General features: G+C 38.6%; 1 protein-coding gene across 1 annotated transcript in view; it reads right to left on the bottom strand.

Annotated features, from left to right (window-relative positions):
* CYP39A1 (cytochrome P450 family 39 subfamily A member 1) overlaps window positions 1-17,692 on the bottom strand; it is a 92,069-nt gene that overhangs the window by 14,579 nt on the left and 59,798 nt on the right. Inside the window, exons 9-10 of the mRNA XM_014837506.3 lie at window positions 6,215-6,310; window positions 5,268-5,356 (exon numbers count right to left, since the gene is read on the bottom strand). Coding sequence (XP_014692992.1) covers window positions 5,268-5,356; window positions 6,215-6,310 — 185 coding nt within the window. The remainder of the gene's footprint in view (window positions 1-5,267; window positions 5,357-6,214; window positions 6,311-17,692) is intronic.

Raw genomic sequence — 17,692 nt, 5'->3', positions numbered from 1 at the left:
GCAGAAAGAAGAGAGAAGCACGGCTAAAACTGAATAAAGGTTTCCGGCAGCCTGGCTCAGTCCTGGAATTAACCATATCCACCCTTCCCACTCTCATTCCGAACCATTTTTATGCACCTTCCAGGACACGTGCACACCATAGTGAAAATGTTAGGAAACAATCATATAGGGACATACAGTTCATTCAATTCTACTGAACAACGAGATTTGAGGCGATGCATTTGTTTATGTAACAAATTCCTCAGAATTAATCAAGTTTGCAACTTCTCATGAAATCCATGGGGACGTGAGTTTGCTCACTCCTCAAAAGCAATCAGCTACTTCTAAGCATAAAAGGGAGAAAAGCTACTTCCAGTACGTCTCAAATACAAGATTGTGCAAGGGTATTTTACAGAACAAAGCACAATTATTAAAATGACATTATCTTTAATATAAGCATATAGAAACAACTGTGCCCAGAGCTTCACAAACACTAAATATATGGTTGCCTTGCTATCAGTAGCGTGCAGGTACGTCACATACCTCTGAGCGCTTAATTTGTTTCTCCCCTCAAAGTTTGATATCACTGCCCCTGGGGAAGGTGTGCTTTCTTCCAGGCTGTTTACTGATTATTCTCATCTCGTTCCTACGGCCTTTTCTAATGCCCCTTCCCCTGAACGCCGACGGCAGTTATGATGTATATGAGTCATCCGGCATTTCTCAAGAGCCATCCGGTGCTGTTAAGCAGGGCTTGTTTCTCATGTTGCTATGTCTAATCTCCCAACCACATTATAAGCTATTCAGGAGTGTTTATGTGCCTTTGAATCTCCCTGGTGTTTAATAAAGTGACTTGAGTTAGACTATAAGGTCCTTGAGGAAAGGGGCTTCATCCACTATTTTGTTTTTCAAGGTAACTCCTAGATCCCTACCCTGACATGTAGCATATACTCGATAAATATTTATTGAATACAAGAATAATCACATTCATACTAGGTGCTCAAGAGATATTCGTTAGGTTGAATAATAATATTACTAATCTACTATCAGCTGGACCTACGTTTGAATTAATTTTCCAATATCTGTTTGATTTTCATTAGTAATTCAAGACAAGTTTATGACTTTGTGTGTACAAACAAGTAGAAATCACCATTTCTATTTCCGAGGAATCTATGCTTCGTTTCCATTTCTCAAGTACTGCAACCTTAGTCTTCTTACACCCTCTTATCCAAGCGTGCCTTTGTAAGCGGGGTTATCTTGCCAAAGATCAGGGCTATTGTTTTCCACTGGAATTTACCCGTATCAATTAGCACAATGATACAGCTAACCAGGCATGCTCTTGCAGGGATGGGAACCAAAAAAACTCACGGCTCTTGGCTCTGGTGTACATTCCAGGGTGTGGTATAGCAAGCACATCCTTTTCTGCTCAGATCATCAACTCTCAGAGACCCACTCAACACTAGAGAGCTCCTGTCCAACTCCTCCATTTAAATTCATAGTCGAAGAGGAGAATGTCCACTATAATGAGGCTCTTCATTTTGAATGCTACCATTACTGAAGAAGTCTAGTAGTTCATGCTGCTTCCTCCTGTCGGTTTTTCTGCAAAACTACCAGACTTCTCCAGCAATGGAATTACCGGGAAGAGTTCCCTTCCTGTGTGGCCCCAGGAGCTTCCCAGTTACAGGGTAGTGCCTAGCAAGGCCTTCCTCCTCCAAATGTATTTTCAGAACTCCCACCGTTTGGAAGAGGTACCACAGTTCTTCCATTCTGATTTTTGGTTGGCAGCTGATGGCAGCGCTGAGTACTTATTTAGTAAATTTGTCATAACTTTCTGTGTTAGTTGTGAGAGGGGCTCTCATACTGCCTCAGTGGCCTGAACTCCAAGAGGTGACAGCTGTGAGGCCACAAGACTGTGTTCATGACGATCTTGGATCGTTAGCTACTTTCAGGCAACTTTCTCTGACTCACTGAGTGTTTGGTGCATGAGAAAATAAGTTGGCTCCTGGCATACAAACTAAGAATGGATGCAGTTTTCTGCAGATTATACTAAGGGTTTGTGGGATTAAATTTCTAGTGCAAAGATCTATCTTGGTATACATTGTCCAGATGAAGTCATTCACTTTCGTGAACAATTTTCTGTTTTGTCTGTCTTTAAAAACAAAATGTTTTATGGGTTGGCTGTTTAAAATAAATAACTAAATAACTAAAGAAAAATTAAAGACTTTTAAAAATAGAACGTTAATAGAAAACTAGACTAAGGAGATTTATGTTTATTAAGTCATATTTATTCGACATTCATGTTTAACTTATGGATTTTGGTTATATGAACACATTTTGCTACACTTCAAATTCAAAAGTTTTCAAAGGAAAGCAACATCTTGTCCCCAAACTTGGTCCCACTCCTGATTTCTCTATTGCCTCCATCTCTTCCAGTTACCTAGATTCAAAGCCACAGTCTTCCTCAAATCCTCCCTCTAATTATTTTCCATATCTGGTAGATTTTACTACTCCATATGTCTCACATGGAATATTAGCATGACCATATAACCTAAATTATGCCCCACTCGAATCCACTCTACCCTACACCTTTTAACACTTAGTGCCTTGGGAGCTGTGAGCCAACTCCAAAAACAGGTATTAAGGGGCCTTCCCAATTGGGCTAATGTACCTTTTCAGTCTTACTTCCCACCACTACCTGTAATCTGGTTCCAATAGCAGGAAAACCATGACCCCCTAACCTACATACTCCTGTACTTAACGACCTCTTGCTCACTCTATTTCCTCAGTCTGGAAGTTCATTCAGCCCTTCAAAGGCCACTTTGCCCAGGAAATCTAAGATCACCCTCACCAGACGAACCCTCTCTCTTAAATCTCCACAGTGTGGTGCTCAGGCATCTCTCATCCTGCATTCCTTGCCTTTATTTATGAACTTGTTATCCTCCTTGCCTTCTCCTAGATATCATCTCCTGAGGGCTGAGAACATGTCTTACTCTAACCCGAAGCTCCTGGAGTCCCCAGGACACTGCCTTCCATATAGTAAGAGCCCAGTCCATTCAAAAATGTACAGTTTCTGTATAAATAAGATGCTATTGATGGAGTTGAAATGTCTTGGTTCCCTTCTATTGTAAACTTTACTGTCAAACTCAAGCAAATGTCTAGCAGCATCAAAAGATACAGTAATGTCATAACAGCCCCTCCTAGAAACAACAGTCATTAGTTAACCCTTGACCATTGGCCCATACTACATGCTTCACTGCAAAGTATTTCAGTTCTTGGTTTAAAATACTCTTAGCTCAAAAATGGTTATAATAAACTCTTTAGCTGCTATTGGGAACATATGTAAAGGGACCTGAAAAAAGGAACATCTATTGTTTTTAGAAGAGCTGCTTTTAGAACATTGATACTTTTATAGGAGACAAAAATAATAAATGTGTTACTGGTTTACGAACTGGTTCCCTGAAGTCAAAGTAATATGTGAGACAGGATGAGCATGATGGGTTTTTGTTGTTATTATTGTTTTTGTTTGTTGTCCTATGCCCCTAAAGTATCTGACACTCAATTACAATGTTTAACTTTGGAGTTTTTTGGTGGGTATGGCAGCATGCCTTCAGCTCTAAACAATGGAATGTCCAACTCAAACTGTCTTAAAAAATAATGACACTTAAAATCTAACATAACAGGATGTAGAAGAGTTCCTCAAAACCAATGATTCACTGACACAATGACATCACATGGCCCAGGTTCTTTCCATATCTCTGCTCTGCTGTCCACAAACTCTGCACCATCATAAGGCTTCTGCTGCTTGAACTCGCTGTGAGTAACAACTGGGGCCACCTGCTTTCTTGTCCATATTCAGTGGGAGAGGACAGAATGAGCCTCTCTCCTAACCGTGGAAGAAAAGTCCTTTCAGTCTGATTGGTCAGTTTAGGTCAACTACCTACCCCTGGACAAACAGTTGTCTCCAGGGAAATTATAGGCACTAATATGCTTACCTTCAGACTCCTAGAATAAATTCTAAAAAGGAAGATAGACTTCCCATGGTTGGCTAAGACTAATTAAAACCATTTTGGGGGAGGTGAAAATTACTAAAAGCATACTGATAATACAAAACATAAAACAAAGGAGGGGCAGAATGGATGCTGTGGAGTAAGTCATAATTGCAAAGATGGATTGGTATTACTGTTCAAACAATGAAGACGATCGACTTCTTCAGTTAAGAAGCTACAATTTTTCCAAAATAAGATTTTTAAATGACTTGGACATTCACTGAGTGAGATTTTGTTACAAACAGGTACGAACATTTCTCCCACAGAATCATCAGCAGTGAAGAAATGCGACTTATTTAATGTAGACGGTAAGTTTTATGAAGTACGGGACCATGTCCATCGTCCTCAGTGCTCGATCTCTCATGCTTAGCAGAGGGCCTGGCACAGGTGAGATGTTCAAAAACAGTTTCTGATTGAATGAATAAACATTAAATATCTTTCATTAAATGAAGTACACTTGCCCTAGAACAGAGCATCACACCCAAGGGGAGTCCTGGGTGCCAGATTAATTTAATTATAAAAGGTACCAAAGGAGGGGCTGGCCCCGTGGCCGAGTGGTTAAGTTCGCGCGCTCTGCTGCAGGCGGCCCAGTGTTTCATTGGTTCGAATCCTGGGCGCGGACATGGCACTGCTCATCAGACCACGCTGAGGCAGCGTCTCACATACCACAACTAGAAGGACCCACAACGAAGAATATACAACTATGTACCGGGGGGCTTTGGGGAGAAAAAGGAAAAAAAAAAATAAATAAAATCTTAAAAAAAAAAAACAAAAAAACAAAAAAGGTACCAAAGGAAAATTTTTATAGATCCAAAATAACCCAATAAACAAAAACCATCTAGTAAGCTGCTGTGATGCTCCAAGCTAAAGATGTTCTATAATCCCAGCAAATGTCCACAATAATGTAGTTAAAGAGGTATTATATTTCTATGTTTATCTTTAAAAAAGGTAGAACTCAAACCACTTCAAATTATATGAAAGCTGAGCATTTTAAACATAAGTGCTGTTTTCATCTGGCAGCTGCAAATGTGATATTTTTTAAGAGGTCTCCTATCAGAAGCTACTTTAGACATTCCTGCAAAGACATCACACAATACAACTGGCCAACCAAACAAAAGCTGGTCTCCTGGATTTCTCTAAACTTTGATAATAAAGAAAAGAGGGACTAAGCCACAGCTTTCCCCCCGCGAGCCAGCATCTTTCTGCAGACTTTCTGGATAAATGTGGCCCCGCTGTCTCACTGACCTTCCAGGACACTGGTACCTCCCTCTTCCAAATGCCATGAAGTAGTCCAAGAAAGCATGCTTCTCTAAATCTGCCTTTTTCCAACGTTCCTGTGGGAAGAAAGCATTCTTTTTTCCAAATCAGTCTTATATAAATAAGCTTAACTTTATTTCTCTAGGCTAAAAATGACCTTGTACAGCTAATCCTCGCATATAAAGTTGCAGGGTTGTTGGTAATTTTTTCCAACCTGTTATTAATATCAGACACAATTGTGTTTTTGGAACGTGAACTAATAAATAAAAAGGTTTAAAAAGAATTCTGTTAAGTGGTAAATGTAAATGATAACGTAAATCAACCACAGAATTGACCTCAGAAGAGGAAGAATATTTATAATAAGGCCTCAGGCTCCATTATAAATTTGCCCTTGGTAATAAGTTTAGTAACAAGACACTGACAGCCTTGCTTGTTGCAGAAAGCTTGGGATGTAGAAGGAATCTATCTGGATGCCATTTTGACAGTTTTACCTAAAGGCAGGGAATGGACTAAACGACCTCTTAAAATTCTATTCAAGCTTGTAACTTGCCAATTCTAAGAACGATCAGGACACAGTTTTAATTTGCTTCATTTTTGTTTTTTTGTACTCCTTGGAAACCAATTAACAGAAGCAACTGCCTGAAGAACATGGAATAAATCTTCTATCAGGACCAGGCATATTTACTTTAACACGCCCTGCTGGTTTCAGATAAAAATTTATTTTAAAGTTGGTGAAGCTTATTCCAAAAACTTTTCTATCTGATCATAAGCCTTATACTGTCTATATTACAAATCTAATCTGTACTTTGTAGCCTTTGTTCCTAGAGAAATATGGCTGCTTAATAATATAGTCCTAGTTAGTTTACGAATTCATACCCCTGGCATAAAAACAAATTAAAATTAAAGGACAATGTATATTGAAAGAGATAACTTACAGGTTTGAACGATTCAGGTTCAGGAAAATGCTTTGCGTTTCTATGTAGCCAAAATGGAGACAACACCAACAAGTCACCAGAAGGAACAGTGTAATTCTAGGATAGAAAAATCAGTTCCAAGTTATTTTTTGAAATCTGCTTTAAAGAGAGTGGGGGGTCATTAAAAATAATGCTATAATTATATGGCAAAGAAGACATATACGTTTTATAATCAATGGCAAGAAAATCTAACTCCTTCCTGGATGGATTGTTTCTATTTTCCATCTTAGGCAATGGCTGATTTCTAATTCTGATAATTAGTTACAGGTACATATATGTTTGGTTACATGGGGAAAAATATTAGATAAATGTGATAACTTTAGAAATTAGTTTGAATCCACTGGAATGCACTGTTTATGCTCGGTTTGGGGATTTGCAGCAGTGGTGTGGGTGGGATGTTTTGATGTCCTATATTGGACGGGGCTATGGATGTCCTGTCCCTGGGAACACTCCCGATAGTGTCAGGGCAGGGCAGTGGATTCTTTTTTGTTTCACTCCAGTAGCAGCTGTTAGAGCAGAAAGAATATGAAGACAACTGGTTAGGAAGGCAGAGGAAAAAGCAAGTGTTGTGCATTTACTTGGCTGGATTTGTTTGAGGTCACGATGGTTGTGGGACTGAGGATAAGCAGTGTGATACTTCAAGCAGCAAAGTCTGCCTTACCTTCCCCATCCACGTTATATTGGATTTTTATGATATATAAACTATACCAAGAACTAAAAACCGCTTCACAAAATCACCCTCACTTCACCATGTTCAGCAATCACAGGACAAAAGAGCTCTCCCATGGTGTGTGACCAATAGGCAGCTACCTACTTTAACGAGGAGAAGACACGTTATTATTAACTCCCACTGCCAATCACTGGAAGCCACATCTATTTAACTCTGCATAATTGTGAAATGTCCTCAGGATATCTGCAAAACACTTACTTTAAGTTCATGTATCTAGAACATTAGCACCTCACAATTAAAAACATGTCTTTTTATGGTAGCAGGAAGGGGGGGGCATGGAGAGTGGTCATCATCTTTAATCCAGGAGAACCCCTGTCAGCCCCAATGGGAGCTGTGTATTGCTTGAGTTTGGTAATTTCAGTACCAGGATTGCTGGAGGGGTCAGACCCAGAACCGGGAAGAGAGCGAGGCTTCTGCTGGTGCCCTCTTACCATTTTTAAAGTGGAAAGAGACTTGTGAGATCCCAATCCTGTGTGTTCGTTCTTCCTCTGCTGGAACTGAAGTGGGAGCTCCGAAATCAGCTGCGGAGGGCCCTGATATGTTAGGGGGCAGGACTGAGGGCAGCTGTGGGACAGGCCTCCAGTCAGGGCAATTGCTGTCCTTCCCCTCCCCACCCCATAGTCCTCTTCAGTGGCTGTTGATCTAGGATCCTACTTGGAGACTGCTGACTGCTGCAGCCTACAAAGCAGGCGAGTAGAGGAAGACTTCAAGTGGGGCCTCAGTAACAGCATTAACGTTAGCAACAGAGAGGAGACCAGAAAGAAGTTCCTGTTGCAGCAGCGAATGCCAGGCTGATGAATGGCATAAAAGAATGTGAGAGCTGGCTGTATCAAAGGAACCCTCTGAGCAGATGGACATCATCAAGCCCAGTCTAAACAGTCCCTGTCATTGTTTACATGACAAAAAGAAAGATCAAGAGGGAGACAAAACAGCCATAGGACCGGAACACAGATCACTGGCAAAGGGAAGTCATAACTTCTACACGCACAGTAACTGCATCTCTCATGCAGGCAGAATTGAACAGGGATACTGTAAGGCCAAACGAGCTTCTTCTGCTAGTCTGGAGATGGGACTTAAAGAAGGAAGAAAAGGCAGGACTTTTTGTTGTAACTCAAGAACGATGCTGAGAACAAAGTGGGTGCAAGGAATGTAGAATCTTGAAGAGAAAGGAGGTTTTGCATAAAGGCAAAGCATCTATCCTAGGAGGTCCAAAGCACAGGCCTTCTCTCCTAGCTCTTGGCCAGGAGCTTGGTTGGTGTCAGTGGTTAAAAAATAATACTTTAAAAATTAAAGAGTATACTCTTGTGTGTGATAAAAAACTGTTCCCTATAGCAGGGGACATGAACAGACATTTCTCCAAAGAAGATATATGGATGGCCAATAGACAATGAAAAGATGCTCGTCATCACTAATCATCAGGGAAATGCAAATCAAAACTACACTAAGATATCACCTTACACCTGTTAGAATGGCAAAAATATCCAAAACCAAGACTGACAAATGTTGGAGAGGCTGTGGAGAAAAGGGAACCCTCATACACTGTTGGTTGGAATGCAAACTGGTGCAGCCACTATGGAAAACAGTATGGAGATTCCTCAAAAAGTTAAGAATAGAAATACCTTATGACCCAGCCATCCCACTACTGGGTATCTATCCTAAGAACCCGAAATCAGCAATTCCAAAAGTTCCATGCACCCCTATGTTCATCACAGCATTATTCACAATAGCCAAGTCATGGAACCAACCTAAGTGCCCAGCAACTGATGATTGGATAAAGAAGATGTGGTATATATATACAATGGAATACTACTCAGCCATAAAAAAGGACAAAGTCGTCCCATTCACAACAACATGGATAGACCTTGAGGGTATTATGTTGAGTGAAATAAGCCAGACAGAGAAAGACGAACTCTATATGACTCCACTCATAGGTGGTAGTTAACACATGGACAAAGAGAACTGATCGGTGGTTGCCAGGGGAAAGGAGGGTGGGGGGAGGGCACTAGGGGTGAAGTGGTGTACCTACAACATGACTAATAATGATGTACAACTGTAATTTCACAAGGATGTTAACTTTCATAACCTTAATAAAAAACAAACAAACAAAAAACTGTTCCCTATAAAAATTTTGGAATATTCAGAAAAATAGAAAAAACTAGAAAAGGAAACAACCAGAGTGTTGACAACAAAAGACAGTCATCAATTGGCTAGACTTCCCTCCAGCACTTTTAACTAACATTAGTTTAGCTCTTTTGTTATAGCTGTTAATCATAATTTTTATCCTATTGAATAATCAATTTTTGAACCTTATTTTGTTCACTTAACATTATAGCATAAGTATTTTTTTCTTTTTATTGTATACTCATTGTGAGTAATTTTCTCTCCAATGGCTGTTTAATCTTTCATCGGGTAAATTAAACCACAATCAATTTAACAATTCTCTATTTTTTCTATAATAAATAGTGCCATCATGAGCATCTTCTCTGTTGCCAATCTTCCTTTTTTTTTTTTTCTCCCCAAAGCCCCAGTACATAGTAGTATATCCTAATTCTGACTCATTCTAGTTCTTCTATGTGGGATGCTGCCAACACAACATGGCTTGATGAGCGATGCTAGGTCCACGCCCAGGATCTGAACCGAGGAACCCTGGCCCACGGAAGTGGAGTGTGTGAACTTAACCACTTGGCCATGGGGCTGGCCCCTAAAATCTTTTAACACAGGTGTTCAGAAGACATAGGACACAGATATTTTTAAGGCTATTAATACACGTTGCTCAATTGTTTCCTCAAGTTTTGTAGCAAATGTTTCTAATTACAATTTATGAGTGTCAATTTCATTGCCCTCTTATCTGCTAATCTGACATTTTTAATAGGTTATTTTTGATTTCTACTTAAAATGTTATGTTTTTGTTTAGCATTTTCCATGTTGTTATTTTTTCTATACACTTTTGTGCTCATGTCCTGTCCTCATTAACTTATGTAATACCGGTGCTTTATTTACTGATCTGTGAATCTTTTAAGTATTAAAATTATTTACCCTTGTGTTGCATTTACATGACATTTATTCCCAATATTTGGTTTACATTTAACTTAGGTTATACTTAAAAACAGAAGATGTGTTACATTTGATACGCTGCATTCAAATCTGTTCACCTGCTTCGTGGTTTTGCTGATTAATCCAAAGCTTACGCAGCCCTCTTCTCTCTACAACTGGGGCTCTCACAAGTGGTTTAGGGACTTCCGGGAGTCCCCAAAACCTTTCAGAGGAGCTGTCAGGTCAAAAATCATTCCTGGGTAAGAGATTCATTCAAAGTATAGGATAGACTAGTGTATTTTAATGTAACGGAGCAAAAAATTCATTGATATATTTTCAGATTGCAACAAACCTTTGAGAAATTACCACTGTTGAGTTTCAGTGTAGTATCAAAGAACAGCCACAAATAGCTGAAAAGCTAATGAAATACTCCTTCTTTTCCAGTTACACGTCTGTGGGAGGCTGGATTTTCTTCATTTCCATCAATGGGAAACATTATATCATAACAGATTGACTACAGACACTTATGTAGAAATCCAGATGTCTTCAATTAGCAAGGCATTAGATAAATTTGCAAAAATTTAAAATGATGCTATTCTTCCACATTTTTTTCTTTATACCTTCTTTACTGAAAACATGTATCTTACTTTCCTTGAACACGAAGATATTTTCCTTATTAATTTTTAGTAGCTTTAATTATATATATTAATTAGAATTTTTAACCCTTACAGACCTTAGTGAAAACTAAAAAGTAAACAAGTATGAACTGTATTTTATATTAGCATAGCATTCTACACGCTTATCATAATTTCTAGAAACATGCTACACCATAGCACAATTTTTAATAAAATACAAGACATATTTACTAATAGACCCAAACACCTTTTACTTTCTTTGTAATAAGAAGATAAAAGTAGATAAACTTAGACATGTTTAGTGATAATGTTTCAGTATTTTATCCTATTTGAAAATGACCCAGATAACCAATGAATTGTTTTATCATTTATTTTAGCCTAGCAAAACTTCAATGTTTCAAGTTACCAAAGAGATTTTGGAAGCTATGTTAAGTACTTGTCATAAACCATAATTATTGTTAAATGTTTATCTCTAAACTTTTATCTCACTTACATCTAGACCATTTGTTTGTAACAATAATATTTAGATTACTCAGAAAAACTTAATGTCATGTTAAAGCAGTTAGCCATCATCTTAGGTTGTTTTAAGTACATACATTGTAACACAGAATCATTGTTGAAAAGTTTCACCAAAAACTTTTACCCTCTTAAAATTTATTAAGTTTAACTGTTTCCAATAATTACTTAGATTGCCTATAAAGACTTTGAGACATCAGACAAAATCAGTTATCATTCTAAGCTATTATTTTGCTGACAAATTTATAATAGGGACAACATGAGCTTATTTGACTAGTAAACCTAGGCTGTATGTCTGCATCATATCCAATTCTGGTAACTCTGAGGACATGCCTATTTTAATCAAACCAACAAGCTTAAATAAGCTTTTATTTACCAAAGATTATTTCACATCATGTTAACTTGAAAGACATGTGAGTTAGTTTCTACTACATTTAGAAATAATTTATGTAAGCTCTTACTTTAAGCCAATTAAATAGAGCTCTTAATTTTGGCCATACCATCTGGAGGTAAAATATCACAGACATATAACATAGATATAGACATGCATGAGCACACAGGGAGACATATAGCTTCTATTAATGTTTTATGAATCAGGTGCAATACAAAGCTTCCTAGTTTATGAGAAACATCTGCATTTCAAAGAACGGCAGTAAGGTCCTAGAGAAGATGGGAGTAGAAAATTTACGTCATAAAGGCACAGAGAAAGCAGTCAAGTTCTCTTCAAGATGGAGTTTCCAGGCCATATTTGCCTTATCAGTTTCTAATGTCTCAATATCTCAATTTAATTGTAGCCTGAGTCACGGTCTTAAGTCTACTCATTATTCTTTTTTGTATTTCCTTTTTAATTTGGTCTTTTCATAGGTAAGAACAAAACAATTATGATGAGACCTCTCTAAAAATTTTTTCCAATTTAGTTTTTCTAATTTAAGCGATCCATCATCTGGCACAGTGATGAGTAGGATCTTACCAGTGATGCAAACAAATAAGCCTTTTTTATGGCCTAACCATGGATGCAAGAGGCGTCCCCAAAAGAGAGTGCAAAAGAAGCAGCCCTCACAAGATCCAGAAAGGTCACTCCCAAAAATAGTCTAATAAAGCAAAGACCTTCATTGCAAGGCAGTTAGTGAACAAGCAACGAACAGTGAGATGACAAAGGCCCTTCATGAAAGCACTTGGGACCCCTTATGACAAACTCCTCTGAGAGCTGACACAGCCAGACAAACAGAGTGCGTCTCGGAACCCCAGTCTATTTGACTGGCCACCAAGATACATGCTGGTATCTGCACCCTCCAGATGGCAGAGACCAGAAAGGTCACAAAGCCAAGCTCTTAAGACATAGAGCAAGATAAAAGAAAAAACCTCATCTTATATGCACGTTAAGAGCTTTAGCTAAGCCTTGGGTCTCTTGGAGCCAGATTAATCCCTAGGAGGGAGGAGCCGTGGGGTTAGGGATCATGTGTGCTTTATAGAGTATTTTGCTGCCCAGACATTTTCTTGATGTTGGTGGAGGACCTGTCATCATCTACCCTGTTCTGTGGCCAACTTATCCTATCATGAAAGTCTTCTTGAGGTGGTGACCACCCTAATGCCTCTTTACTGCTTGACCTGTGCCCACCAATTTTGCTGCCTTTTTCGGCTTCCAAGATGTCCCTTAGCAACAGCTCCCACCTTATGCACAGACTCCATAGGTGGGCCCTACAGCAATGTTTACTGCAGGCTCACCCAGATAACAGGCTTATGGAGATGCCTACATCTTGCTCTATAGTTTTTCCTTTTTATGACAAAGGACACAAAAGACAGAGTGACCATCTCCGGGAGGGGAAGGATCTATAAACCAATGAGTACCCAGTAGCTCATACTATGTACTTGTAGCTAAAAGTCACCCAATTTGGGAAAATACAGCCTAAGGGGCTACAGGTGGGGCTTGAATTTCCACTTCCCATTGTTTCAGAATTTAGACCTGGCCAGTCAGAAGTATATTTATCCTGCAGCCAGTACCAAATCACAAAAATTTTCAGGTATCCCTGAAACCAAGACCTTCACAATGAAGGCCAAGCCAAGGCTTTCTTCTTAAGGCCAATGTAATTTCCCTGAGGCTGACAGCAGTTTGGTAGGACCCTTAGCCACAAACAGGTGTGCAACCTGCATTTCTGTCCAACCATCTCTGACGGCAGAATGGAGTGCAACCGCATTTTTCTGTCCCATTGCAGTTTTGGGACCCCCCCCCCCCCCACAACCGTCCCCCAACCTGACAATTACCAAGCCAAACCCTCAGGATACAAAATAAGCTTGGTAAGATTCTGCTGTTGTCTGTAAACAATTACAGCTTCTGGAAACTTTGAGTCAAAAGGTGGAGCCCTTGACTCTTTAGGGATTAAAGACTTTTCCTTGTTCCTTGGTTTTGAGGCTCAAAAAGAGGCCAAAATACCCACTGTAATTTTAAATTATCCCAGTTTATCTTGCCAGCTATTTACAATTATCCCTATTTTAGGGTGCTTTTCCCAAAGTGGCCATAACAAACAACGTAATTTCTAAAGAGAATTTGTTATGATCACTGAGAAACTCGGTCCCCAGACAGCCAATTTTAACAAATAAAACAGTCAGACATAGACAACAGGAAGAGACACCGAAATCCAATATTCTGGGACTCTAACCCAGAGCTAGTGACTCTAACCCAATCATTTGAGTTCCCCAGGGGCTGTAACTCTTTTGTATTGCCTCCCTTAAACCCACAATCCCAGCCTTGGGACTTTAACTCAGCAAAAAAAATCTTACCAGTGGGGCCTCTAACACATGATCCTGATGAGATAGACAATTTTAGGCACAGGCATGTTTTAATGAGGTCACGCACCCAAAAGATGTCTGATCCTGGAGCTGTTTACCAACACAGACACAGACACAGAAAACCAGACACCAGTGAACTAGTTCCCAGATTTGGGGTAAAAAGCCCTACAACTACTCCCACTCTGAATGCACACCCAGATGGTCCTGCCATGAATGGAAGGACTCCAGATGGAGAGGAAGGGATTTCTTGGGTGTCCCTGACGCTACACCCTATTACTGACTGAGCCTGTGGACTCATCAGATGTAGCCATTTGTCTTCCTACCACAGGCAGCGTTAGGAGGCAGCCAGCATCAGTACAGGAGAGCAGGATGGGCAGATCCCTGAGACAAAGGCAGCCTCAACAGTTGCTAGGGGCTTATCCAACAGGTCGCCCATCCAAGGTCGACTGGCTGTGAGCAAGACTTAAAGTCCCATCTGGGTCACCAAATTTGTTACTGCCAAAAGAAGGGATTCCTCTACTTACTGCCAGACAAGCCAACAGTCGAGAGGCAAGGTGGTGGGAGAGAAAGGGTTTTTATTACAGCTTGCTAGCAAGGGGACAGATGGGGGACTAACATCCAAAGGAACCATCATCTTCTACAATTTTTATGTGTTGAGAAATATAGTTATGTTTCATAAAACCATGCTATTACTTTAACATGTAATAGGTTTCTCACTATTTTTTAAATGACTTACTAAATAAATATTTTAATAATTTCTCAGCTTTAGTTTCTAATATAGAATATTGATGGATATAACTCACATAGACAAAATTTCTTTGGGATTTTTAATAATTCTGAAGAGTAGAAAGGGATCCTGAGACCAGAGAGTTTGAGAACAGCTACTCAAGAAATTAAAAACAATACCCACGTTTAGCCAGTCACCCCAAACCATATGTTAATCCTTCCCCCTTCATTGACTTACAATGATTCATTTATACTATATTAAATTCCTATGGACAAGGAGGTTTGTTTCTTTGTTGCCTATCGAGTCTGGCGTATTGATCTGAACGTCTGATCTGATACCACTACCCTGCTGTTTTAATTGCTTTAGTTTTATAACATGTTTTAATACTTTAAGAAGGTAATTAATATTCCTTAATTATTCATATTTTCCAACACTTCCTTGTTTACTCTTTCCTTGGTATTCTTGCAGATTAACTTTGTACTAAAAATATGAAATCTTGAAAAGAGAGTACAGGGAGAAGTTTAAGAGTTTGGAAAGGTGGTATAATAAAGAGAAAGAAGGAATGGAGTAAATCAAAGAAAGTAGATAGTGTTTAACCATTTTAATGTATTCCAAAAAATATGGAATGGAATGGTTACAGAAGCAGAAATAAGCAATGATACCCTGTTTAGACTACATTAGAGAAGAGCGATGGGAAATACTTCCAGCATTCATAGCAAGGAACCTCGACTGGTTATCTGACAGGAGAGAAAATATGAGCCTGTCACTACTCGACACAGACGATCACACATGAAATGTTTTTTATAATCCGAATTCCTAGAAACACGTTAGTCCATTCAGCAAAGACATTTCAACTGTTTTAGAAAATACACAAAGTTTAAAAGAACCAAGTTGTGTGAATTTATACTAAGGAAATAATTAGTAATGTACACAGAGATTTAGCTGTAAGGATGTTAATCTTCACACCGTTTATAATAGTGAAAAACTGGAAGCCACATACATGTTCAAGAATAGAGAACTGATTCAAAAATTTATAATATGTCCATATATTAGATTATTATGCTGCAATTCAAAATGGTGCAGATGTCTTTTATTGATATTTGTGATATTATTAAATAAAATAAAAAGAAGCTATGAGAAAATTAGCATAGTATGACCCCAATTTAGTGTTTTTAAAATGCACATACTACAGGAAAAAAAAAGAATGAAATTATAATACCAAAATATTCATAGTGGTTACCTTTGACTTGCAAGATTTTCAGCAATTTTTAATTTCTTCTTTCAGTTTCTTTTTATGGTCTCTGTTTTTTCTCTAATTACCATGTTTTACTTATGTAATAATAAGAAAAAGCAAGTTATAATAATAATTATAATAATATAGTAATAATGGTTATAATAATAGCTGTGCAAGTTATTATTTTTAAAGTTAAAGTCTCAATTCTGCTGGGAGAACTTCACAGGGATTAGTCCAGACCTCCTAAGACAAAAGGCTGTGTTTATTTATAAAAGAGATAATAAGTACAGGAAACAAATATTAAATATTACAAATATTTAAAATATTGTGAAAAATAATGAAAGGAAATGATAGAACTTAGTAGATGGCAGCCTGAGCATATGTTTCTACCACTAGGATAGCCATAACCAGCTGCTAGGGCTTGGAAGGAGCCTGGATACATCTGGGCCTCATGTCCTCTAGGAAGAAAGTGAGTGGAAGTAAGAGACTATTAACTTTTTTTTTTGGTGAGGAAGATTGGCCCTGAGCTAACATCTGTTGCCAATCTTCCTCTATTTTGTATGTGGGACATCACCTCAGCATTGCTTGATAGGTAGTATGTTGGTCCACACCTGGAATTTGAACCCGTGAACCCTGGGCCGCCGAAGCAGAGCGCACAAACTTAACCACTGTGCTACTGGGCCAGCCCCACTATTAATCTTTTTTTTATAATTCATTAAATTATTTTGGATATCTATTATTTTTAATTAAAAAAATTTTACTGGGAATCCATAAGTTTTGTAAGAGGATTATAAGCAGTGAACAAATGTGTTTATACCCTTGGACCAGTAATCAACTGTTAAAACATAATTCAAAGGTAATCATTAAAAAAGAAAATATGGGGCCAGCCTGGTGGCGCAGCAGTTAAGTTCGCCTGTTTCGCTTCTTGGCAGCCTGAGTTTCACAGGTTCAGATCCCAGGTGCAGACACGGCACTGCTTGGCAAAAGCCATGCTGTGGTAGGCATCCCATGTATAAAATACAGGAAGATGGGCATGAATGTTAGCTCAGGGCCAGTCTTCCTCAGCAAAAAGAGGAAGATTGGCAGTAGTTAGCTCAAGGCTAATCCTCCTCAAAAAATAAATAAATAAATAAAATTAAAAAAATAAAAAAGAAAATGTACTATGCACAAAGATACAAATAACTACCACATTAAAATAGCCACAAAGGAAAACAATCTAAATTCTCAAGCATCAGGAAATACATATTTAAGCTACCAACTCAATGTACAATGATGTGGCCATTGAAATAAATATGAAAATTCTCTAGATGCAAGAAATGTGAAGAATAGTGTTAAAAATTTTCTTTAAATGATGGATTTACACTACAATGAAACATAGGTTTCTGTATTGATGGCATACAAAGAGCATGTTAGATAATTGTGTACAGTTAAGCGGTCGTGGCAGGTTGTATATGCCCGAATGTATATGTGTGTGCATGGTTTCAGCATGGGTGTTTCTTTTGGTAAAGCTGTTGAAATAAGTAAAAATTACCTTTGAAAAAATATGAGGTATTAATAGCCCCAACAAAAGTTACAAGGCCTTGTGGTAGAACACAGTCCTGAGAAGGATATGCAGTTAAAAGCTCCCCCAAGAGTTACTTGCTTAAGGATAGAAAAGTGTTTCAGGTGGTGTATGGGGGGGTGAAATGTAGAGTGACTGCATCAAGCAATGTTGCAACTTGACCAGCAAACAAGTGAGTTGCCTAGAAATTTTATGGTGCAAAACAAATACCTTTGT

Source organism: Equus asinus, chromosome 8 (assembly GCF_041296235.1).
Source record: "Equus asinus isolate D_3611 breed Donkey chromosome 8, EquAss-T2T_v2, whole genome shotgun sequence".
NCBI classification, from domain to species: Eukaryota; Metazoa; Chordata; class Mammalia; order Perissodactyla; family Equidae; genus Equus; species Equus asinus.
The sequence above is the reverse complement of the archived record's forward strand: the minus strand, read 5'-3'. Positions and strand labels throughout refer to the sequence as shown.